At 34.8% G+C, this 24,920-nt stretch overlaps 1 protein-coding gene across 1 annotated transcript; it reads left to right on the top strand.

Annotated features, from left to right (window-relative positions):
* Positions 1-1,372: 1,372 nt before the first annotated feature.
* CYRIA (CYFIP related Rac1 interactor A) lies at positions 1,373-24,322 on the top strand. Its single transcript, XM_082758392.1, is given in 12 exon segments — positions 1,373-1,445; positions 1,633-1,644; positions 1,647-1,712; positions 12,434-12,555; positions 13,445-13,550; positions 14,717-14,853; positions 14,938-15,015; positions 15,266-15,382; positions 15,481-15,560; positions 17,344-17,470; positions 20,096-20,166; positions 22,207-24,322. Coding segments are annotated over 12 exon segments (1,050 nt in total). The 5' UTR covers positions 1,373-1,375; the 3' UTR covers positions 22,271-24,322.
* The last annotated feature ends 598 nt before the right edge of the window (positions 24,323-24,920 follow it).

Raw genomic sequence — 24,920 nt, 5'->3', positions numbered from 1 at the left:
AAGATGATGCTAATTGTAAAGGGCTTGACAGTCTGCTCACTAGATCTGTTCTGGAGAGAAAATTTTGAAGAAATACTTTATGCAAAGCATGTGTAACAAAAACCTGGTTTACATGAAACTGTGTACTCGGAACGGATTATTGACTAAATTTATATCATTTTATGGGATGACTATGACTGCTTTGAAATCTCTAAGCCTTACATTACCTTTCTAGGTTTTCCTGCTATAAAAATGTATCCTTTATATGCATGAAGCAGTTAGAACTCATGATACTTTTTCTTCTGTAATGCTTGAGGGAAAATTTAGAAAAAATCTTTGTCTCCTCAAATGAAGTTTTACCCGTATACATGCTTAGAATCATTTTTGTGTGTGTTCTGATTTCTTAAGTGGGAAAAGTCTTAAACTGAAAAATAGATGAGCATCAGATGTAAGCCTCAAGAGCCATGGTTTAGAGTACTGAGAATGTTTATCTTTGAGGCAAAAAACAGTTTTCAATCTGACTTTTAAATCTAAAATTACATTTTTCTACATCCCTCCAGGCAGACCCTCTTTATTCTAGCTTTTCATGGTTTAATTCCTCTCTTCTGAGAAAAAAACAATTAAGCTTACCCAAGTAAGCTATACTTTCACATAGTTTTAGAATAATGGAATTTTCTAAGGACCATACCAGTGGGGGGAAAAAAAATATCTTCAAATCTCCTTCCTTCTTGTCTTCCACAGAGACTTGCCTTTTTGAGAATTGGTCACTTTTTCTTTTGGGAGTTTTTCTTAATAATTTCACATGTAAATGTTTTTGAGTTGATACAAGATAGGAATAACAGATAAATAGTAGAGTCTGAACTTCAGTATTTTTTTCAAAAATACATAAAAATACTTACAAGTTAAGAAATGGACTTTTTAGGTTTCTAATATAGTAATTTATTTTCTTTAATAATTGAGTCATTTTAGTGCAATAATGTGTGAATTTATGCTTAAGAATCCAAACCAGGGATTAAGACCTTATTTCTTACTGTGGAATGCTATTTAGCAATCTGAGTCCAGCAATTTAGAGGATTTACAAATATAGACAGTTCTGAGTTTGTTTCTTTTGCTAAGTAAATAAACTCATAAATATCTGTCTGTACTTAGGAATGTTATACTTTTGTTTAAATTCCAATTTGATGAACAGAATTATTTCTGTATTTATCCAAGGTCTTACTCTCTCTGTCCCCACACATAAATATCACTGAACTGACCATCAAAATGTTTCTCATGGTCCAGAACTTGCCATAATGTTTAATACATGATGCAGACTGTGTCAAGCCCTTAGTTATAGTATTCTAACTTTACATATATAACTGTTTACGATTTTGTTGCATTTACTAGGTTTGCTGGGATGGGTAATCTTCTTAAGGTCCTTACCAGGGAAATTGAAAACTATCCACATTTTTTCCTGGATTTTGAAAGTAAGTTCAAACAATTACTAGACAATGAGAGAATCTTTCCCTGACTTAACAGCAAACTGAGGAAAAACTTTTAAAATCTGATTGCTTGCAGTGTATATTTTCCAGCACAACCAGTCTGTCCAAGTCCTTGTCTCTAAAACCATTTGTTCACTCAGGACTCCTTTTCTCTTCCTTTTCTATTTTTCAGGAACCAAATGGGAAATCTTTTAAAAGTTCTCACTTGCACAGAGCTTGATCAGGGGCCAAATTTTTTCCTTGACTTTGAAAGTGAGCAAAGCTTCTTGCCTGGCTTGCCTTCTTTGCTTATTACTTCCTAATAAACTGCATGCGCTTACGCATCATAAAGCAATTCAAAAGGGATTTGCAAGCAAATCAAATTACACTTCAGTTGAATATTGTTTTTTGATATTTATAAAACCATATAAAGTGATTTAAATTCATTCTGAGCAGAGAAGAGGGCAGAATGATAGACATTCAAGTAAAATCTTACCTCAACTTAGTTTCAGAAGATTTATAAACCATTTTTTGCATATGAATGAACTTGACCTCAGCTTCCTTTAACATTCAGTTATGTTGTTGTTGTTGTTGCTTCATTGAATGCAAATATATATTGGAAATAAAAATCTTGTTAAAATGTCAACAGTGTAGGTGGCACAGTTTTTGCCTGGTTCAGTGATTGATTTAACAGGATTATTATCATTTTTAAGAAGTAATGAAGTGGTCAGAGTGTATGTGCTTGATTGCATCTCTCTTAATTGCATGTTTAGCAATTTGCAAACAGTGTTTCGCTTTCTAATTTCCTTGTTGCATCTGTCTCTGAATCAAAGCTATTTCAGTTCTGCTGGCTACAGTTTTCCTGCATGTACTTCTAGACATTGTCTTGAAAACTGGTCATCAAGTCCTTAAATATGAGTTTAATCTTACTCCATTACTTATGTGAAATGCTTTTTATTTGAAATGCTAACAGTGTATAATGTTTTGTCTCTTAATATCTTTAAAGAACAAACAAAAATGTTTTGAGAAAAGTCACTTTTTGAATGACTTCATTTTCAAGAACAGTTTGAGAGAATTCCAGATGAGTAGGCATCAATTTTATTACCTTGAAATGGCTTTACTAAATAATTTATTCTGAAAGTATTTTTTCTGAAAAAAATTACATGAGCTAAGACTGTGTGTGCTCACTCAGAAGCACTGATTCAAAAAGTCATTTAAGCACATGTAAATCTTATGAAATTGTTCAAACTTGCTTTCTTGGATCAGAACTGGAGTGTATGCATATCACTTTGTACGTATCTTAATCTTCTCATCTCGATCTTACTATGTTAAGAAGGATCAGTTTTAAATTATGGAAAAAGTTAATTGGCTAGTTGGGGTTTAGAAAAAAGGTACTGCAAGCCATCTATGCCGTTTTCCCCTCTGTCTATATAATTTGACAATTTTATTGTAAAACTGAGATGTCAAATCTTTATCCAAAAGATCATGTAGTTTTTACTATCAAACTTCAGAGCGAGCACTGTGCCAAGCTATTACAAAGGTTTTCAGCTGCTTTGAGCCTTCAGGTTTAATCAGTCCCATCATGTCCTCTATTGTAAGAAAGTCCTATGAACCAGGAATGTAGATGTAGCAGGAAACAGGTGGCCTGGCAGTGGGAGACCTCGTAGGAGGGAGAGGGGAAAATACCTATTTTATTGCCTTTCTAAAAGTGCACTGCCAACAAGAACTGAAATGGGCCAAAGCACCTTCTCCCAAGGGAAGTACAAGTGATTGGTGTAAGCACACACACACACTTGTCAGGCACAGCTACCTAGAGATTGAAATAAAGTCCTGGAGATTTTTATGGAATGAAATCTGTGTTCTGTGGAAGGGATGTGACAACAGAGGTGTGTAGTGGCATGCTTTTGTCTCCTTAGCCATTGAATGGTGTTAAAGCGTTCTCAGTTAATGGCCAGATGCCAATCTGCATATTGCTGGCTATGTGACTTTCTGTGGATTTAGTTTTCAGTTCAGTGGGTAAAGGTTGTCACTAGAGTTGGTTATTCAGAGGTCTCTAAAAGTCCTTCGGCTTTGTATCTCTAAGGTATAGTTGCTAAAGATACATCCACTGTAGTTCCAATCAGGAGTTGACATCAGTTTTTGATACCTTGTTGAATGAGATAGTTGGGACTATGCTTAAGTACAGAGACGTTCCTCATGCATTCTCAAACATAAACTAAATGATTCTATGTTAACACGTGAGCATACACTGAAATCTCCAGGTATCTGGTAGACAGTTCTGGTGTTATGTGTGTTTCATGAGATGCAGAAGTAATTGTAATTGAGAAACCCATTGTAAAGTGACTGTATGCTGATTATAATCAAAAAGCTGAAGATTTGTTTTGTTTGTAAATTCATATATTTAAAAGTGCATTCACCATAGCCAAAAACCTATCAATATCTGTATTGAACTTATGGAGAGAAGTCAAATAATTAGAGTACTCTTAGTTTTTTTTCTTGGATTTCTATTCTTACATACCTGATGTCAGCAGTAAGAAGTATTATTAGAACCTAATGCAGTTACAAAAGTTTCCTTGTTTAAAAAAAAAAAAAAAAAGCCTTTCCAAAGCTTTGGAAAGGTGTTTCATATAATGTAGAATATAATGTAGAATCAAATTTTGATAGTTTCAGAAGTCTCAGATATTTTGATGTTATCTTTTATGTTATAACAAAAAGGTAATTTTAGTCACATTTTTAAGACTAGAACTGCATTACTTACAGTTCTCCTGTGAAAAACCCTTAGTGTGATGAGCTCCTGACACTGCAGGATGCCAGGGGCAGCGTGTTGTAGTGCATCCTTATAGAACACGACAGGTGCAAGAAATTCTATTCTTTTCTTTCTCTACAAAAGACTTAATGTGTCTGCAGGCTGAGTTAGGAGTTTTGTTTCTAGTTTCTCCAAAAGTTGTTTTTTCCAGTCGCTGTAGCTGTTGGACATTGTAGGTATGTGTTAGAAGGTAAAGTTTTGATCCACTAAATTTAAACTAAGACAGAGTTAAAGTTACTGTAGAGACAAATGTTTTCTTACACAATTTGTTCCTTTTTTCTCCCCCTAAATTGTATTAGTCTGCAGAGTGAAATAGCTTGTGCTTTTCATTGAAATGTAAAAAGTAATTTTCAAATAAATGTAAAAATATGTAGAAATGTTCATACACACACACGTATACATGTGTGTGTGTATATATATATATATATACACACATACAAACAAATCCTCAGGTTAATACAGACAGGTTAGGTACCTATTTTAAGGAGAGCAAATATTCTTTTTCTGTGTCAATAAAGCCTTCAACCAAAATGCAGTTTCAAGGGTACTTGTATTATGCTTATGAATAGTATAAGACTATCACAGGCTTCCTTCGTTCAATTTCAAATATACTGCATAAAAAAGATTAGCTGCCAGGCTCTTTAAATATTTACTAATCTTCCAGCTATTTTGCATCTAGAAGTGTGATGGACCTTAGATAAGAGACTTAAAGAACGAATTAGCTGGATTGTAGAAATGCAGTATCCCTTTCTGTCCACAAGGATTTATCCAACTGTGCCACACCTATTCTGACAGATTCATCAGAGAAAAACTCACATCTGTGTTCATCTCTGCTTTAGACTGCGAAATGACTAAACCAAAGTTAAATAGGTAAAACTGTAGTTTCAAGTGTTAGTGGAGTTGTTGTTCAGTAACTTTCTTGAAAACATTGCTGTGCAAGTATAAGTATCCCAGAGAGGTTTCTGTTGAGTTCAACTGCATTTATAACTGAACGTTATAAAAACACAGGAAATACTCTGTAGAATGTCCCTTTTTAGATGAGAGGTACGTTGAGTTGATACGTTTACTGTATTCCATTTTTTTGCATCAGGATATTGCTTTTTAGTTTTTGTGCACTTTTTCATTAGCAGTAAGCTGAAATCTCAAAGTAAATCTGTCAGCACTATGTCTGAAATGTTTACAGAATTTTTGGATATTCCTTCCATAGTACATTTTGCTGTTCTTCATTTAGAATTTATTGTACCTGAAAAGAGGGTGTGTGACATACTTCTTCCTGCTATGCATCTAATGTGCCATACGAATATTGTTAGGAAGAAAAAAAAAAGCTTTTTCCTACTATGCAGGAGTAGAACAAATATGATCTGTCTTCATACCTCCAGAGTCAGGGGTTTTATGTGCTGATGTTGGTCAAAAGTAGTATGAGTGCTTATACAAAGGAAGCACAAGAAGAATGTGAAGGTTTTAAATTCACTTGATAATCAATTTAAGCTGATCTAGCTCTGTGCTGCTCCAAAGGGGTGATCCCCAATGATTTGTCACGTAGTCTTATATCCTTGTGCTAGAATTAACATGTACAAATATGGTTGTACCAGTCATATAACTAAGTCAGATAACTATGTGGGATAATGACCCTGCTAGGAACTAGCTGTTCAAAACAAAACAAACAAAAAATTCTACCAGCTTTCAACTTCCTACTAAGTATTCTTCCAGTGAGATCAGAGTAATCTGGATGACTGCATGGTTGGAAGAGCCCTAACAGTGTCACATGAGTGAGAACAGAAATGCTGGAGAGAACGACAAGCAATTGAACAGATCTAGATATCTTAGGTCAGTTAAGAAACTGCACAATAAGGTCAGCATAGTAGTCAGTAGACTTATTTTACTAGTTTCCCTTACTACCTTTAATTTTTAGGCAACATGTTGTAAGGTTGAGTTGTTCTGTGCAACAGAAATAAATTTATTTTCTTAGAAATTATGATTTTTCCAGAACAGAATTATGTTTTAATTAAACCCCAGATTTATTTATTTTAATTACAGAAAGCAAATTACTGTTCTACACTTTGTGTATTTGTATTCAAAATGATAGGTATTTGAATTGATTATATACCACTTTGTCTTAATTCCTCCTTTGCTCTTAACTCAAAAAAAATAAAAATCTTGTTAGGAAGAGTGAGTACATGACAAATCTTGAGAGTTTATGGTCTTCACAGCTAATGAAAGCTTTCGTTGTTAGCACGTAGGGTGAATTCTCTTAAAATTGTTTTTGTCCCTTCAAGAACTGTTCTGTTCTTGAAGGGACATTCTGTTAGACCTTCACCTTTTTTTAAATTAGTAACAAATAAATGAATTCTGAGTATTTGAAGCTCTTTCCGTAGCAACTTATGAGTGCTCTTTTTTGTAGAAATTTTGTCAAATTACTACTTCCCACTCTTCAGACAAAATAAATAACTATTTCATGAATTCTTGGAAATAATTTGATGATTGGGGTAACAGCAATTTGTTTTGAACCTAAAAGACTGGAGTTTTATAACATGCTTTGGAAAACTTGTAGGTTTTTGGCAGGAAATGTCTCTAGTGTCACCTTCAGTCCCATCCTCTACATATAAATATCTTTTATAAGACCAAACTCTTTGAACTCAGAACCTTAAAAGAACCTGAACCCTTTTTCCTAAATGTTAGCTGGGTGGACTTGTTATCTGATCCCTCCCCCGAGAATCAAGGACACTTACTTTCCAGTGTTCCTCCTCCACCATGGAACGATCCATGAAGTACTGAGTTATAATTTTTCATACATGATTAAAATTGTCTATTAATAGAACATGTCTGGCAATGGAGCAACTGTCCATTTTTTGCACAATAGAGTATTAATTAATTCCCTTACTCTGCAGGCAGGAAGGCTGGAGATGTAATCTGTATCCAGCCTGAGGGAGATTACATTTGTCTCCTGCACTTCGGAGAGTGCCCTAAGCAAGAAGCTGTGGTTTAGTCTCAGAGGTCACACCACCTCTTCTCAGGCTGTCCACTCCGCATCTGTCACAGAACTGAAGGGAGCAGCAAACAAGGAAGCCTCAGACTCAGTTGTTTGGCACAGTGTCATGCCACTAACAATTTAGAGAGCTTCATTTTGTTCTGGCTGATTTAGAAAGGATGAAATTCAAAAAGCCAGTGTACACTGGAATTTTGCCTTAAATGTTTGGTAGGATGCTGTTTCTATGTGGTACCATTCTTTTTAATGTATGGGATATAGCAGGTTTCACCTGCTATACCTGCTAGAGGGTTATACCCTCTGAAATACGTTATTCACTGTAGTTGAAAGCAAGGCTTTTTGTCTTTTTCAAGTACATAAGCTAGTTTTTTTTGTGTAATCATGTGCCAGGTTGGAAAAGGAAAAATCATTGGCATGCTGACAGACCTGTAAGAGGAATTCAGAAGGATGCAGTAATATACATGTATATATGCTGCACTCTGACTTGCTTTTGGTGGCTGCTGGAATTATTGGCCACATTCAGCTATGGGTAGGACAAGAAGAGGTGAAAGTAGAGCCTGTAAAACACCTTGCTTTACTCACTACTAGCTTTTTAGGTTGTCAGAGCCAGCTGACCATGGTATTTTGTGACAAATGCAATTGCACACTTAATGAAATGCGAGCACTATCCAACCTCACTGGGAATCCCCTTAGCTTGAAATTACTTTGAGGGTGGAATAAATGTCTGTGCTTCTCATCTGCATTTCAGATACAGAAATGGTGTACGGATTGGAAGTACTCCTTTTAGTACTGACTTGTTATCTCTTCATGAAAATCAATTGCAGAGATATTGTTACTCTTGACTTTGTCTTGGTAAATGCTTCATATCCATTTTTCTGTATTTAATCTTGTCCCGTGAGAACTAGTGTCTTAGATATGTAGTCGTGTCTATGCTTTTTCTAATGCATAAATGGTGAAGGATGAGGTAGGTACCTTTTCATTGTTAGGACTTTTTTTTGAAACAAATGACATATTATAAAAAAAAAAAAAAATTGTTCCATGTTGCAACACTACCAAGTACCTGAAATACATAACTCATCCACAAATGGACTGAATTTGGTCCAGAGTCCATCATTTCCGCCTTTAATTTTTTTTTAAATCAGAAGTCCCATCAAAAATATTGACTAGATCTTGTATAATGATGAAAGGGTTCATTTGTTCATGGAGTGGATGAATTACCGTATTCTGGTTAATTGTGATGGAGCCAATGGAATAACTTTTCTCTCCAAAACTATTTTTTTTTTGCTTTCTGTATGAAAATTTGCTGGTAGAATCTGTATATACAAATATACAGATTTCATTGAATCACAGAATGAATGGACCTTAAAGATCAACTAGCTCCAACCTCCCACCAGATCAGGTTGCTCAAAGCCCCATCCAACCTGGTCTTGAACACTTCCAGGGATGGGGAGTCCACAGCTTCTCTGGGCAACCTGTTTCAGTGCCTCACCACCCTCTGAGTGAAGGATTTCCTCCTAATGTCTAATATAAATATACCCTCTTTCTGTTTAAAGCCATTGCTCCTTGTCCTATCCCTACACCCCCTGACAAAGAGTCCCTCCCCAGATTTCCTGTAGCCCCCTTTAGGTACTGGAAGGCCACTGTAGGTCCTCCCCAGAGCCTTCTCTTCTTCAGGCTAAACAACCCCAGCTCTCAGCCTGTTCTCATAGGAGATATTCCAGGCCTTCTGACCATCCCCATGGCCCTCCTCTGGACTTGTTCTAGTAGGTCTGTGTCCTTGTGCTGGGGGCCCAGAGCTGAATGCAGGGCTCCAGGTGGGTCTCACGAGAGCAGAGTAGATGGGGAGAATCACCTCCCTCAACCTGCTGGCCATGTTGCTTTTGATGTAGCCCTGGATACAGTTGGCTTTCCAGCTCATGTTAAGATTCTCATCAATCACCACCCCCAGGTTCTTCTCCTCAGAGTTGCTCTCAATCCATTCTCTGCCCAGCCTGTATTTGTGCTTGGGATTTCTGTGGCTCAGGTGCAGGACCTTGCACTTGGCCTTGTTGAACTTCATGAGGTTCACACAGGCCCAGCTCTCAGGCCTGTCAGGGTCCCTCTGGATGGCATCCCTTCCCTCCAGAGTATTTACCACACTGTACTTGAATACAGTATATTGAAATAATTGAAGAGGATTTACTCAGTTATCAGAGAGAGGTGCAAGGGTCTCCTGTTTTGTCTTGCTAAAGAAAGCGCACTCTGAAAGATAATTGTGAATTGTAAAGATTCAGACTTGAGGGTACTCTAAAGACTGTTAGACTTGAAATGCAGTAAGTTCAGTGATCTGGTACCTTACTGAGAGGGCTTACATTCTGTGTGGATAAGTTGTGGCTACAATTTTATTTATAAATTTGCTCAAAGTGCTTAAGAATGTGCTGGATCTCTAGTAATAAGATGCAAGAGGTGATGCTACCAAGCAGTAGTTCCAGGCTGTTACTGTTTGATCATGTATGGCATTTTTACACACAGTACAGGGGAATGAGCTTTGGCATTGTTGGAATAGAAAAATAATTTTAAAAGCCAAACTCTCAACCATGAAGAATTCTTTATTCCTTTTAATGTTGTTGTTATTGTTTGAAGCAAGCTGTATCTTTTTCAGTGATTGATCACAGGTATTTTAGCTGACAAAAATACCTGGTAAAATCTTTAGGTAAAATCCCTTTTGAAACACAACTATAATTTTAGCAGAGCATCCGTTTGCGTAACGTACAGTTCATAAATAAGATGCATGTTTAAAAGAAAAAAAAAAAAAAGCCTGATTCATCCTCCCTGCCTTTGCGTTTAAGCTAAACACTTTCAGCATAAATACAAACTGCTTCTGCAAGTGCAAGCTAAGCCTATTGCTCTGTAGCTTTTGCAGCCTGCTCCCTCTCCCTTCCCTTTTCCATCCATCTACCTTTCTGCTAGTCCTACTTCCCCAGGTGCTGGGATACAAAATAGCTCGGTTGGTTTCAAATGTTCACCCTTACCCCAGCTTCCAAAAGATGAATTAGGAAAATTTGATAAAGATTAACTACAAAGGATGTTATTAAAGACCGTTCCTAAGTTCCAAAATGCTGAGCAGTCTACAGCATTTAAATTTTTATTAGGGGTTAAAACTTTTTAAAGTGAATTAACTGTGAAAGTAACATAGAAGTACTTTGCTAACTTACCCATGCTTCTGGTGACCTGTATATGCAAATTTTACACTTGTGATTTGTACTAATCATTTACTTATTCTCTTTTTTTATGCTGGTAATACTACTCTAATTAACTTTTACTTAACAATTAAAATACAAATACTGATTTATAGGTGACTCCTTCCTTCCTCCTACTTCATTGTTATTTGGTATGTAACATTTTAGCAAGAGTACCACCCTCCTTGTTAAACTCATAAATGTTCACTGTTTTGTTCCCCTCTTTTTCACAAGGTCAGAGAACCATTACAGTGTATACATGAAATTTCTTGCAGCTCGGGGAAAGAATCAGTCAGTATCATTGTAAGCTTAATATCACTAAGAGTTCAGTTCAACAGCACTGTCTCAGCTGTGATTTTTGTCTTTGGGGTACTTTTCCCTTTGGTTCTACCTTCCCTCCAAGATGTTTACAGGGGGTGATATCCGTGGGGTCTCGGGGAGTGAGCTGAGCCAAGGAAGGTACCGGTTTAATATTTAACTGAATTGTCCTAACCTGAAAATTCATAGAGAAAGTCTTCAGAAGTGTCTGCCCTTTCCATACTCTCCAAATTGAACTGGTTCATTTGCTTCTAATGGGGGTTGAGTAAATGAATCCCGTACTGATTTATAGCTGAAGAACTGTGTCTCATTTCTTAGGGAGAGTGAGAAGACTAAATAGAAAAAGTATTTTTAATGCCTGTTAACGTAGAGATGTATATAGTTGCTCTTCCTAATCACTGAATTTCAAACTAAATGTATCTCTTTGCTTTGAATTCAAACAAGTAGCCCTTAACAGTTGACATAAGATTTACCTTCACAATATTTTTTTTTTTCCTCCATTAAGATCAAAATACTGTCTTTAGGGGAGAAAAAAAAAAGTCTCATTGTAGAAATCTGCGGGGACACTGTGATTGTTTCTACAACTGCTGACAGCAATTGTAAATGTAGGTCATCCTGTCAAATCAGTGTCGTTAACTTTATGTTTCAAAGCAAAAGAAGGGAGAAGATCTCTACCTTGTCTTGCAAATTGATGTTTGAGGTCTGACATCATCACTTGACATCATGCTTTAAAAATCCCATCACGTGGGATTTGAATTGGAAAATTTATCTTAAAATTGTAGAATGGTTTGGATTGCAAGGGACCCTTATAAGGATCATTTGTTTCGACCTCTGCTGCCATGGGCTAGGACATCTTTCATTAGATTAGGCAGTCCAAAGCCCTATCCAATCTGGACTTGAATACTTCCAAGGAGGGGGCAGCCTGTTCCAGTGCCTCACCACCAGAGTGAATAACTTGTTATCTAATCTAAATCTACCCTCTTTCAATTTAAAATCGTCTCCCCTTGTCCTATCACTACGTGCCTTGCTTGCACTTGTCGAATTTCGTGTTGTTAGCGTGGGCATTTTAATCTCCTTCAAAATGTCATTTCTCTTAATATAAAGGCCTACAAGCCATTCCCACCCTAAAAACAAAATTATCATTGTCAGAACTGGTTTTATTTTAGTAGCAGGAATGGTCTTTGACATACAAAGGAAAAATGTTTAATAGTACTGTACCTATTACAGAAAAGTTAGCCCAGTTAGGGAAGCCTGGAGGAAGTTTATATTCTACTGCACCATTCAGGCTTGATTTTATCCCCAAGCTGCAAGAAACATGAACAATCCTTTGCTTGAGGATTCAAGCTGTGGAGCTCACGAATGAGAGGCATTATTCTGTTTTCTAATACTACTGCTTTATGATACTGCTTCACTTCAAAATGCAGCTTTTTGAGAAGAGACATTCTGAGCCAGAGCTTACCAAAACTGTACTGGTTTTCCTTCCTTGGTGTAAAGAAAGGAAAAACTTTGATGTTAGCAGAGTGGCAGTGCAGTATAGTTGTGTGTTTAAAAAAAAATGCATTTAACACATTGTCAAGTTGAATATAATTAAGTAGAACTGAGTAATCTTGCCATTTGTACTGCAGCTACCTTTTGACTTTGTGCCTTTTGCTTTTATGTTTCTTAGATGCACAGCCCACAGATGGAGAAAGGGAGGTATGGAATCAGATCAGTGCAGTTTTGCAGGACTCGGAAAGTATGCTTGCAGATCTTCAGGCTTACAAAGGAGCTGGACAAGAAATTAGAGATGTATGTTCATTAATGTTAATAACAGTTCTCTGGAAGCAAAATCAAGCAAAACTCAATGTGTTCCTTGCTTCTGTTCAATATCTAAGCATGTTCTGTCGAACTATACAAAAATCTTCGTTAAAATTGTTTTTTGAAAACATGTTACTGATTATGGGTAACATAGTAAGCCCTAACGTCACATCATCAGATGATGAAATGACTGTTGGAATTTCTTTTGGGTTTACTATTAGAAATTAGTAACTATTTTTTACTTTGATATACAGTTTCAAATGCCTCTTTTCATGTATCTTATGGCAGAAGTCACAGATAAGAATGTGGAAGAAATAATGCTCAGATATCAGAAATAATAGAAAAAAAGTTGAAAATAATGGTTCTGTATAAGAGAAATAATGAAACACAGTAAATTATAACTTTATATCAACTTTGCAGGTGTCTTTTTCTGTGAATCTGGTCCTGAAGTAAAATTCAGAACTGTTACTTAAAATTTGTCTCAACTTACAGAATCTTTTCCTGCATCAGTCTCATGTTTACTTCTATTATGAGCTATAGAACTTAAGACCCTGAATATGTTGAAAATTTCAAAAGGATCAAAACTTAAAAAGAAAACAAAAAAGTTTCTTATACAAATGTCTTCCCTTATGTTTTCACAATATTTTTTTAATCATCAAGTTAAAAGGAAGAAGGAAGCTGGAAAAGAATGTTGTGGGTTTTTTTGACTGCTTTTGTTTTTGTTTAATAGTTTTCTATTCCTGTACAGTGTAATTTCTTGTAATTGTTCTGTGTTTTTATAATACTTACTTTCTAAAACTCTGTATTAAAAAGACTTCCAAACCACCTTTTGGTCGTTACTCATGGATCACCATTCTTTACTGTGATGTTTTCATTTCAGGCAATACAAAACCCCAATGATATCCAGTTGCAAGAAAAAGCGTGGAATTCAGTATGTCCTCTGGTTGTAAGGCTGAAGCGTTTTTATGAGTTTTCACTCAGATTAGGTGAGCCTTGTGTTATTTTATCTGTTTTACCAGCTTACTTTAAGGAAAGACAATGTTTCTTTTCCCACAAACTTTTAAAAGGTTGTTACTCTTTCTTTTTGATACCGACAGAAATTTGCCTTCAATTACATTTCTCAGAGCATACCTTTTAATCTTTGTTTGATTTCAAAATTATCACAGTTTATTAGCTTGTCACTTAAGTCTATGTTATCTAAATAGAGGACAAGCAGAGAGTGTGATTGTAACAATATGAAGTTTGATGCCTCCCACTGTTCAGCACATCATTGATCTTTATTGTAGTAATGCAATTTGCTTTTTGTAATTTGGATTCTTGAAGAGAGCGGTTTTAAAATGAATTAAGACCATATATATATATATATACATATATATATAAAAATATATATATTTAAATATAGTAAAATATACAGTAATTTATGTTTGTTTTTTTTTTGTTTGTTTGTTTTAAGGAGGGAGATAAGAGAAAGGAAGATATCGATAAACTCTCTTGCAGGGTGAAAATCCAAGCCTGAGCATGTTTTAAACTGATTTTGCCATCCCTGCTCTCCTCAAAAAATTATGTACTTAATCTTTGAATTAGGATTCCGGATGAGAGCCAGTGTGCAAAAAACTTATTCATAATGTATTTATAAAGTGGGAGAGCTACCAAAACAAGGGAATTCTTCTACAACATCCTAAATTGTGTACCCTTTTTGAGTAATGCTAGTAATTATAACCACAGGAGCTGAACGTCATTGCTATCAGTGCCTAAGAGTACACTTTTAATAACTGAGATGCCAGAATAATCTCTCTACTGTTGATGGCTAATTGAGTGAGATGAAAGAGAGAGGGCATGATATTTGAATACAGGAAAAATGCTTTCTCCATACAATTTTTGATAGGGATCCTAGATAAAGGGTGTTAAAAAGGAAAAGGAGAAGTAAGGGAAAGGAGCTCACTGATGCAAAATGGAGAGGAAATGACAGCTTAAAGAGGCAGGTGTCTTTGACAAGTGTTTCTCACCTTAGAATAGAAAGGAAGAATATTCCTGTTTGGGCTCTGCATATTCAAAGGGTTCCTTCCTTTTTAACAAAGTATGTTTAGATACCTATGTAAAAATTGTCATAATATGGACTGAATAAAAGCTGTGCTTCTATTATTTTATTTAGAAAAAGCCCTGCAAAGCTTATTGGAATCCTTGACTTGCCCACCTTATACTCCAACTCAACACCTGGAACGGGAACAGGCTCTGGCTAAAGAGTTTGCAGAAATCTTACATTTTACTCTTCGTTTTGATGAACTTAAGGTAAATAAAATCTTTTAGTACATGCTATTTTTTTCCATATATTTTGAATTGAAACTGATTATTTCCTATTTGTCTTTCCCTAAGATGAGAAACCCAGCAATTCAGAATGACTTCAGTTATTATAGGCGAACAATAAGCCGTAACAGAATAAACAACATGCATGTAAGTAAATAAAAGCTGATCTGCTGTTCATGCAGATGTATTTATTATTTTGCACACATTTACACCATTTGTGGTAATATTTTTTATTCTGATTAGCAAGCTGTCATGTTCTGTCCCTCACAGTGAGAGTTAATCAGCAGTGATTAGGCTGGAACTATTCATGCAACAATCTGCTTGCTGATATGAGCATCCTGCTACTGCCAAAATTTTTAAGAGTTTTACTAACTATTTTTTCTTGTGTTTTTATCAGCTAGACATTGAGAATGAAGTAAACAATGAAATGGCCAATAGGATGTCCCTGTTTTATGCTGAGGCCACACCAATGCTGAAAACACTCAGTAATGCAACTACACACTTTGTATCAGAAGTAGGTAATGGGGGAGAAATGGGAGAAATGCATAGACATTCTTAATTTTAATTTTACAAGACAATTTACTGAACAATGTCTATTTTTAACCCTTCTAGAACAAAACATTGCCAATTGAAAATACAACGGACTGTCTAAGTACTATGGCTAGTGTATGTAAAGTCATGTTGGAAACACCGTAAGTTTTACCTTAAATCTTGTTTTTCAAGATTTTTATCGTGTTATCATATTGGTATAGAAAGCATTATCTGTTTCAGAAAGCCTTGCCTCCTATTTTAACCATCTTAGAATATTTTTCATCAATCAGCATTGAATTTTGTTAGGTTGGGATTACATGGTCAGCCTGTATTACAACAAAGGTTAACATACAAGTGTAATTTAAGTGCATAGGTTTCAATATCTGTGTCTTGTCTAACCGGAGTCATATGCCAACTGCCATCTCTTGATTGCCCATTCTGCTAAATTATTAGCAGGACAGGTTTTGGCTCTTCCAAGTGGCATTTTTGCAGGTGATACACAGGGACTATTTTGAAGATAATTTGAATAGGTCTTTCTTGGATGCAGCCATCTTATTCTGGATATGGGAAAGTTCAATTGTATGGAAACTGTATAGTTGCTTTCTTACTTATTTGCATTATTATAGCCAGTGGAGTTACTATTGTTTAGCTGTGCTTTTGGCCAAGTATTTTTTAGGTTAGAAGTGTTCTCTGAGTGAAAAACACATACAAGATAGATTCACAGTAGTATTCTTGTCTTTGAATTATTTGCTCATAATGGTATGTAAAGGGTAGAATGCCCGAGGTTATTATGATTGTTTATGAAGATTCTGGAGAAGTGTATATAGGAGGTGGGGCTCATCTCACAATACTTGGACATCTTAAAATGCATCATTGAAAACTAACCTTATGTGTTAGCTCATTTTTTGGCAAAATTAGAATAACAGTAAGTAAAGAGTTAGAAAAAGAAAATTGACTTTATTATCCAGTTCTTAGTTCTAATTGTGGGATAATCACATATTTTCACATGTAAATGTCTGAAGCCTTTAAATCAGGTCATGTTATGATGGTGTGTTAATAGTAGTTGTAAACTGAAGAATAAAATCTGAAGTCATTGTAAACTGAGAAATAGTACAGTAAAGCTTTTGGTGTTTTTAATATTTAAGTATTTTTTTTATATTGAAAGCCAATGAATGACAGTAGATGTCTGTGTATTATCTATTCAAAATAATACTTGCTGGAAAAATAGCAGTGATTAGCGTTTTTCAGACTTTCTGGTTTTCTCTACTGTAGTTAATTCTTTATTTCTTGTGATGATTTCAGGTATTGGAGCTGTTAGGGACTGACTTAACTGTGCCATCCATACTCCTATTTTGCCGTTCAAAAATCACAGAAAATCTCTTTGGAATGAGTTCAGTCAAGTCCCATATAGTGTGCCTCTACATTTTAGATGTTTACTGAACCTGGGTTGTTGAAGTTGCCTATGTACTTAGGAGAGAGCAATGGCTATGATTCACCTAGGTGAAGCCCTAAGCTTCCTAGCTGCTAAAATTAGATCCCACCTAAATGTTAGTTGTTTCAAAGAAAGCAAAAAGAGTAGGTTTCATTTGAGGTCCAAATATGTTGCATTGCTAAGACTAAACGGAAGCAGAATTTTTGTCCATCATATTTTCATTAACTATGGAAGTCTTCAGCAAAATGTCTAAGTTGATGGCTTCACAGAAGTGAGGATCTAAACTGTGAAGAGTCAATAGGACAGATTTCCGTATCTCTTTGCTTTCTGAACTTCTTTCTAAATTGACATGGACTTATGCAATTTAAAGATCTTTAAAATTTTGCTAAAATTCTTCTTCTTGTACTACATTTAAGTACAATGTTAAGGTTTCACACATTCATAGTCTAGTTTGGAAAGCTATCAAGCTAAAAAAATTCAAGACTTGTTGTTTCTTTTGTTCTGTTTTTCAGAGAGTACAGGAGTAGATTCACCAGTGAAGAGACTCTTATGTTCTGCATGCGTGTAATGGTGGGAGTTATTATTCTGTATGATCATGTTCATCCTGTGGGAGCTTTCTCAAAGACATCAAAGATTGATGTAAGAATTACTTTTTCTAATATTCCATAGGTTTGAAAACTAGTTTGCAGATTTTTTTCAGTACAAGCTTACAACTCTGTATAAATCATTTTAATTACTTTTGAATGGCAAAACTTAAAATTTATGCTACCTGCATACTTTCACATCAGATTGTTTGAAATTAAAATAAGGTATTTTCTCTCAGACACAGATACCTATTTGTCTTTGTTAGCTCCGCTTTTCTACCAACTGTAGAGTTATACTAAAATAATTTTGTATTATAGCTAACCTTGAATAAGTTCTGTGGTCATAATTTTTTATTAATCATGTAATCTCTTTATAATAAAATGCTTATCCTTGGCTGTAGCTCTGTTGTAAATAGGCAGATATTCTACATTGTCTCTGCTTTGTCTGTGATCTAAAGTAACAGAACTGAAATGCTACTGTTGTAATGTTGATAATGAGCCTTCAGTTCTATTTTTGGCATGAACAGTCACAGCAAAATAAACGTGTTTTTTTTTTTTGTTTTTTTTTTTTATCTGAGATATCGCAAGCACATACAAAAAAGTGCTCTATTGGTGCTACATATTTTTACAAGCCTAAATCTCATGAACTACATCTTTCAGAAGAAATAATCTGTAATTAATGAAAAAAGCTAAATCTTTCCCTTTACAAGACAGTCTACTTCAAAGGAAGAAAAAAAAAAATATGTATATATATACATACATATATGTTTTTGTACTCCATGACACTGAGTCTTTGTTAGCATTTTTATTTGTGGATACCAATATTTTACTGGATCTCTTTGACTCTGATTAACAGAGGGAAAGGGATTTCACAAAGAGGTGAATTGATTTGCTCAAAGTCATGCAGCAGATAAGGTCTGGGAATTAAATTCAGACTTCCTGACTTCTAATTTGGTCTCTTGCCTTCAAAGAATACATAAGTAGAAATTTTCACAGGACCAAATATACAGTGTGCGTACTTTGTTTATCACATTTATCCTAAAACCCTGTAATCTTACAGGATAGTCAGCGTAAATGGGAGGAAGGAAATGTACAACTCAGTTTTAAAAAATTAGTATATGATCTCAACTATTAATTTGCTTAATTAGTTTAGAGATTCTTCTTAAAAAAAAAAAAATATATATATATATATATATATTCCTGTTGTATTTCAGGTGATGCATACTAAAAAAAAAACAATGCTACTCTCCAAGCTAGTCATTTCTTAGGAGCCATTTGAAGAGTTTAGGGACAATGGAACAAATTACCTTTCTGTTACTCTCTCAAGGCTGGATACCAAAGAGTTGTATTTCAAGCTGTTGCTGATAGGCACCTAGCTTAGATACCCTAAGAGCTTCTATTTTTTTGATTGTTTTAAGGATTCTGAGGCTGACAAAAATGGAAATGAATGCTTTGAATTTTTATCCTTTTTGAGTTTGTCTGATCTGATGGGACATCTGAATGTGTACTTCATACTGTATTGCAGAGTTTCTCTGGTTCAGGAGAAGTAACTTTGTCACTTAACAATACATGTGCTGCTACCCTGAGAATTTCATCTGATTTGGTGTTTGCATTGCTAGTTTTATGTTACAGGTAGAAATAAGCCAACTGAACAGTGATCAGAAATTGTTAGACCAGTCTTTGTACAGGAGGCTGAGTCACATTTTCCAAATAATTTTTATTGGCAAATACATGGATCCTGACTTCAGTTAATCATCCACTTCCATAATAAGGCGGAGTTGCTCTATAGCTACAAAGAAAATAATGGCTTGTAGATTTAGCACTGTAATGTGACTTGGAAAAAGATCACATCTTGGCTGTGCCATGTCTTTATCTGTTACTTTAAATAAGATTGATTTTACCTAGACTGACTTCTGAATAGCTAATGGATATCTACATAGCAATGGGAAGAAATATGTATTTCCAGGGTACCATTCACTACATCTGAAATTATATTTTGGATAGGTTGGAGGAATTTACTGTTTCTCTCTATGAACTATATAAGGAGTCTGTATTTTGGGTCAGATAAGTTCTTTGTCTTCTTTCTCTGCTTTATTATCTTTTGTAAATTTGAACAGTATTTTTAGCCTGATTATTACAGTCTCCAAGGCAGATGTTCTTTCACTATCATGTTTAAAGTCAACACCAGAGACTTCTCATCTCAGATGAAGTTAGAAACCACTAGTTATGAAACAAACCATAAGCTATTGCCGTTTACAACTATAAATTAAATACTGAAAATTACTTCTCTGTGTGCAAGTATAAAAATAAAAGTCAAAGTTAAAACATCTCTTTTGATAGTTCCTATCAGCAGTGATATGGAACTCTCTCTCAATCTCTTTGATTTTTTTTAGCTTATATCAGCTATTCTTGAACTCTTTTCCAGTTGGAATTGGAGAAATTGTGTTAGTTAAAATAAACGTTTTTGATTTATAATTTAGTATCAACAGCTACTTAGTAAAGTAGGTGTTTTCTCTAATTTAAAATAAGTTGCACTTTTTATTGTGTCCTATAAAGCATCGTTAACACTCAGTAGGAAAAAAAAAAAAAAAACCTGCCTTTCTTTGGTGAAATTTTTCCTTGCTTTCAGCTAGTGCAATTCATATATTATTGTTCAATAGTGGCATGCTTCTGTTCCCAGATGAAGGGATGCATAAAAGTTTTAAAGGAACAGCCACCTGACACTGTGGAAGGACTTCTGAATGCTCTCAGGTATGTATCGATTAATTGTTTGATTCAGCCTTAACAAATTAACAAATTCCTCTTTTTCTTTCTTTTTTTTTTTTTTTCTCCCAATTTCTTCATATTTAAGACTTTTCACCCTAGAAGTTTGTTTTGTTAAGAAAACTGTCCTTTCAGGTATGCATTCATCACCTGGGATTTTCTTAAGTAATATTAATTTCTTTCAATTTCATTTCACTTTGATAGTCAATGACAATTAATACTGGAAGTTGTAGTGTCCTACGTCAGTGATACTTAAGTAGAAGTTCATTCAATTGCCTAAAAATTAGCTATCTAAAAAGTAAACAATATAGCTAAGCGTGTTTTCTATGCTCAGTTAATATTCAGTGGGAAAAAATGAGCATTTGTCTACTTCTCTGTCTTTGTTGCTTACAAGCACGATCAGAAATCTCAAATTAGATAAATGACTTTTATATAAGTAAGGTTAGGTGACGTGAATATTAATTGCGCGCTCTACCACAATCTTCTTGAGACATCTCCAACAAATTGTCTAGAACTGTATTAAAAACTGGAATGGTATGGTGCTTCAACAAGCACTTTCTAAAGCCAACTTCAGAGCTGAAGTGACTGCTAGAAATGAAGAGCTAGGTTCCTCAAAGCTGTTTGCAATAACCACAGCAGCCTGTGCAGAGACAGTAATAGAGAACACTAGAGGAAGGGACAGGAAAGAGACTGCAAATTTCAGGAAAGTTGCAATTTAGAGCACTGATCTACATCTACCATCAGTTGGAGTAGACAGTTTGAGCTTTATTTTAAGGCACAGATAGAGAAAGATTTCTTATATAAAATATCTCAGTAGTTAGAACACTTAGAATGAAAGAATTACAATAGAATATAGAATAGAATTGTGTAGAACAAAATTTCTATTTCTCGGGTCATCATTACTTCCCTTTTCTCTTTCCTTGCGATCTAGTGAATTATTTTATTTTAATGTTGCTAAATGGTACAACTTAAGGAAAACATCTAACCTAAACCCCTATATTGTACCTGAGCATTTGAGGCGCTCTCGGAAAGCAAGACACAAAGATCTGACCTCTCTGAAACTGAGAAAGGCATCATAGTAACAAATCTTTCACAGCTGTGTTGAATTTTTTAGCTGTAGAGGACTAGGATAGAGAGAGATCTACAGCCATAACCACCTCCATCTTTACTTATGTCTTTTGAATTGAAATTGATACAGACTTAAATCCTACAGGTGTTGGTTGTCCTTTGAGCTTGGGTGGCAATTGATTTCCCCAAAAACATACATAGTGGCAAATGCGTTTGGGCTTAAATGGAAGAAACACACTAAAGCTCTTTCAGTCCTCCTAGGATATTCATAATAGTTTAACTCAGCACAAAATAAACTGCTGGTTTAAAAAGCAAGCAAGCAAGCAAGAAGATTCTCTGTGTGATGGTACATCATAAGATGCAAGTTTAGAAGACATTTTAAAAAGCTTCTTAAACTTTTAGGTTCTGCCAAAATTCAATCTAGATTCCTAAATCCTAATTAGGATTCCTCTAGATTCCTATTTTTTTATCCTATTTCATATTGCTTTCTATTTGTTATATTTCTTTTGAGGCTTTTAACTGAAAAAAAAAAAAGAAGATAAGTCTGCCAAAAAAAAAAAAAAAAAAAAGTCATAGACAGTATCAAGATCTGTTCTTGAAATATGATGATTTGACTTCAGTTTCCTGCCAGATCACAGGCACTGTATTTGATTGCAGACCCATCTTTTAAATTAAAACACTTGCAACACTGAAGTAACTATGATTGTTGGCTTGAGGCCAGCATTTCTCCACCTATTAATAAGGAATAATTTATTGCAAAGGGTAATTAAAAGATAAAGAGCTCCAGACTAATAGTAATTAAATTCCAGTGATCAGTGAGTAAAGGAATATACAAGGGTCTTTGTGTAATTGACCTGTATTGACTTCCAAAAAAGCCAATGAAGTTTTCAGACTCTTATTATCCATGTTTGTTTTATTGTATTTACTGTTTTATTTATTGTTCTAACTTGTAATTTCTAGGTTCACTACAAAACACCTGAATGATGAATCTACTTCAAAACAAATCCGAGCTATGCTGCAGTAGTATCCTGAGACAAGTAGATGTTTGTATTGACCACAGAAGATGTGTATGTTTACATAATTTAATACAGTTGGTGTTAATACTCGTGTGTATTTACATAACCATTTTCTTCGCACTGCTAAAATATATGAATCTGTAATCATAACCTGACTGACTTTATATAGTGCAGCCTAAGTTTTTATGCTAGCCTTTATCTTTTGACTTTTAAAATACCTTTTCTACTTAGATACTTCAGCTACAACAGTTTATCTGTGTATTTTAATCCTTAAATGCCTTCTCTTCCAGAGAAGTAGGTAGTAATGAAGACAAAATGAAATCAGATAAACTGGAATATCAGAGATGCCATAGAAAAAGGAACTTTAAAGGAGAAATTTAATCAAAGAGAAAGTAAAATTGTATGAATAGAAGAATACCTGAATGTTCATTATCCTCATTAAATATATTGTCTTTCCTGTAATAAGTGGACATCCGATTTTAAGGATTATTTGCTGGCTGACATCTAAAAATGCATTGCAAAAGAGGTCATCTTACCTCTAATAAATATAGCCTATACCTTTCCACCACTGAGGAAATTAATACCTGTTTTCAGATTCAATATAAACACGAAGTGTGTTTCAAGACCATTGCTAGATTTTGAAAATTATACAGAATTTTATTAGATTTAGAAAGGTAAGGGAAAATGCTAATGCCTTGACTTGAGAAAAGAGTTTGTCAGTGTAAATATATCATGGTAAACATTATCTGTTAGAGACAGCTCTTCCTGGTAAATAATTTTTTTGCTGATACAAAACTGTATAAAGCTGAATGCTTTTCTGTAGCAGTAAAATTCCCTAGTGTCAAATTGCCCACATTAGACTAGGGATGAAATAAAGGAGTTTCAAGACCTGAGCTGTTCTTAGGCACTCCATCAATTTCCTGGGTAGTAATATTCATCAGCTGATTCAGAATCCACACAGAGGTATGTTTCAGCTGACTGCTCTTCATTGTTTTTCTAGGTGTGATTGATGCTTCAAGGACTTGAGTTCCTTGCTGAGTTGTTTGTTCTTTCTTTCTAGTAATTTTTCCAGTAAATGGAATAGAAATATTTTGCCAAAAGCAGCAAAATGTTCATGCTCTGTTAAAGTGTCTTTTCTGAGTGATCTACAGTTGCTGTACATATTCTTGCAGAGGTCACGTGAAAATGTGTTCAATTGTGTACTTTGCTTGCATGTATGTATGAAAACTCCAGTGCTTGTGCACAGATTCAGATTTGTATTTGTTTATTCTTGTGTACATCAATCAGGGTTTGTGTGCTGTCACTGGAATTTTCATGCATTTCGCTTCTGAAACATTACCCATAAGACTTTGAAGATGCATTTGGTCTGCTAAAACTCAGCTGCGCTGTTACAAATTTAGTCATTGAACTTGGTCCTTAAACAGTATTACTATCATAAGTTCTTTGGAATAGGAATTGCCTTAGAGTTTATTTCTGAGCAGAACTGCCACTATGAGGTTTCTCAAATCTTATGAGAACCCACAGAAGCTAGTGTTATACATGTAATGTTACAAGATACCACTGCAACTGTAGAGTTCATTTCAGAGATCTGCAGTTGTGGCAGATCACTATGTTGTCGTCAGGAACAGAATTAGAAATTGCGAGTAGTTTTTCTTTTTCTGGAAGCGGTGATCACACTGCTATTTTGTAGTAGTAAATCCACTGTTTACAAACTCCATTTTTAATTGGGGGACATTTACAAATGTATATTAGGGAAAATCCTGTTTTGTTCATAGCCACTTTCAGTTAGATAAATTTAGGTGGATTAAAGGTTATTCTGTTGAGTTTTAGTAACTAAAGTTAATAGACGCTTACCTGCAATTATTTGTCAAACAATGAAGTCTTTAAGTAGCCTGGAGGAAAGCTATTTGTCACTTGTATAATAAAAATGTAAACGTTAAAGCATTCTGCAAGTTGTCATGTGCTGTTTGCTGAAGCCACTGAATTTCTTTGCCTGCTGTGATGTTTTTGTACAGAAGTTTGTTTGAAATAATAAAAAGTTTGGTACAGTAAGCATTGGCACTGTCTGTATTTAGAGACAACATTTAAAAGTTGACAAGGATTTTATTTAAGTTTTGAATCAGAGTTATAATAGGCTCACCTTTATGTATCCATTTTATAGTTTCTTTAAAAAGCATTTAAAATGTGTCACTTGCATGCCAGAACAATACAACCTCAAGTCAGTTAAACAATTCCTGGATTTTTTGACAAATAGTATCATTTGTCATCATGTCCAGGGGAAATTGTTGATACAGCTTTACAAAAAAGAGGAGATGAATCCCTTCCATGAAATTTATAACTGCACATTAGTGAAGTGTGTGCCACCCAAGGCTGTGGTGGCCGTCACAGGCTGCCTTTATAATCAGTAATAACCAGAGGATGATTCATTTAATCTTAAGATAAGAGCAAATGATTTGCTTTCAGAAGAGAAGTTCTATAGACTAACAGTCAAAATTATTGATCTCCATTTTATCAGTTCTTCTTGTTATTTTGGTTCATCATTACGTAAGAATACATATTTTGTAGTATGGTAAATATTTAAGCCTCATAATGAGAGCATTGCAAAATGTGCATAAATATGTGTGACTAGTTTGGGACAGAGTAGCCTTTAAAAAAAAG

The sequence above is a fragment of the Aythya marila genome (assembly GCF_965140915.1).
Source record: "Aythya marila genome assembly, chromosome: 3".
Taxonomy (NCBI): Eukaryota; Metazoa; Chordata; class Aves; order Anseriformes; family Anatidae; genus Aythya; species Aythya marila.
This window is presented reverse-complemented; position numbering and strand designations above follow the sequence as displayed.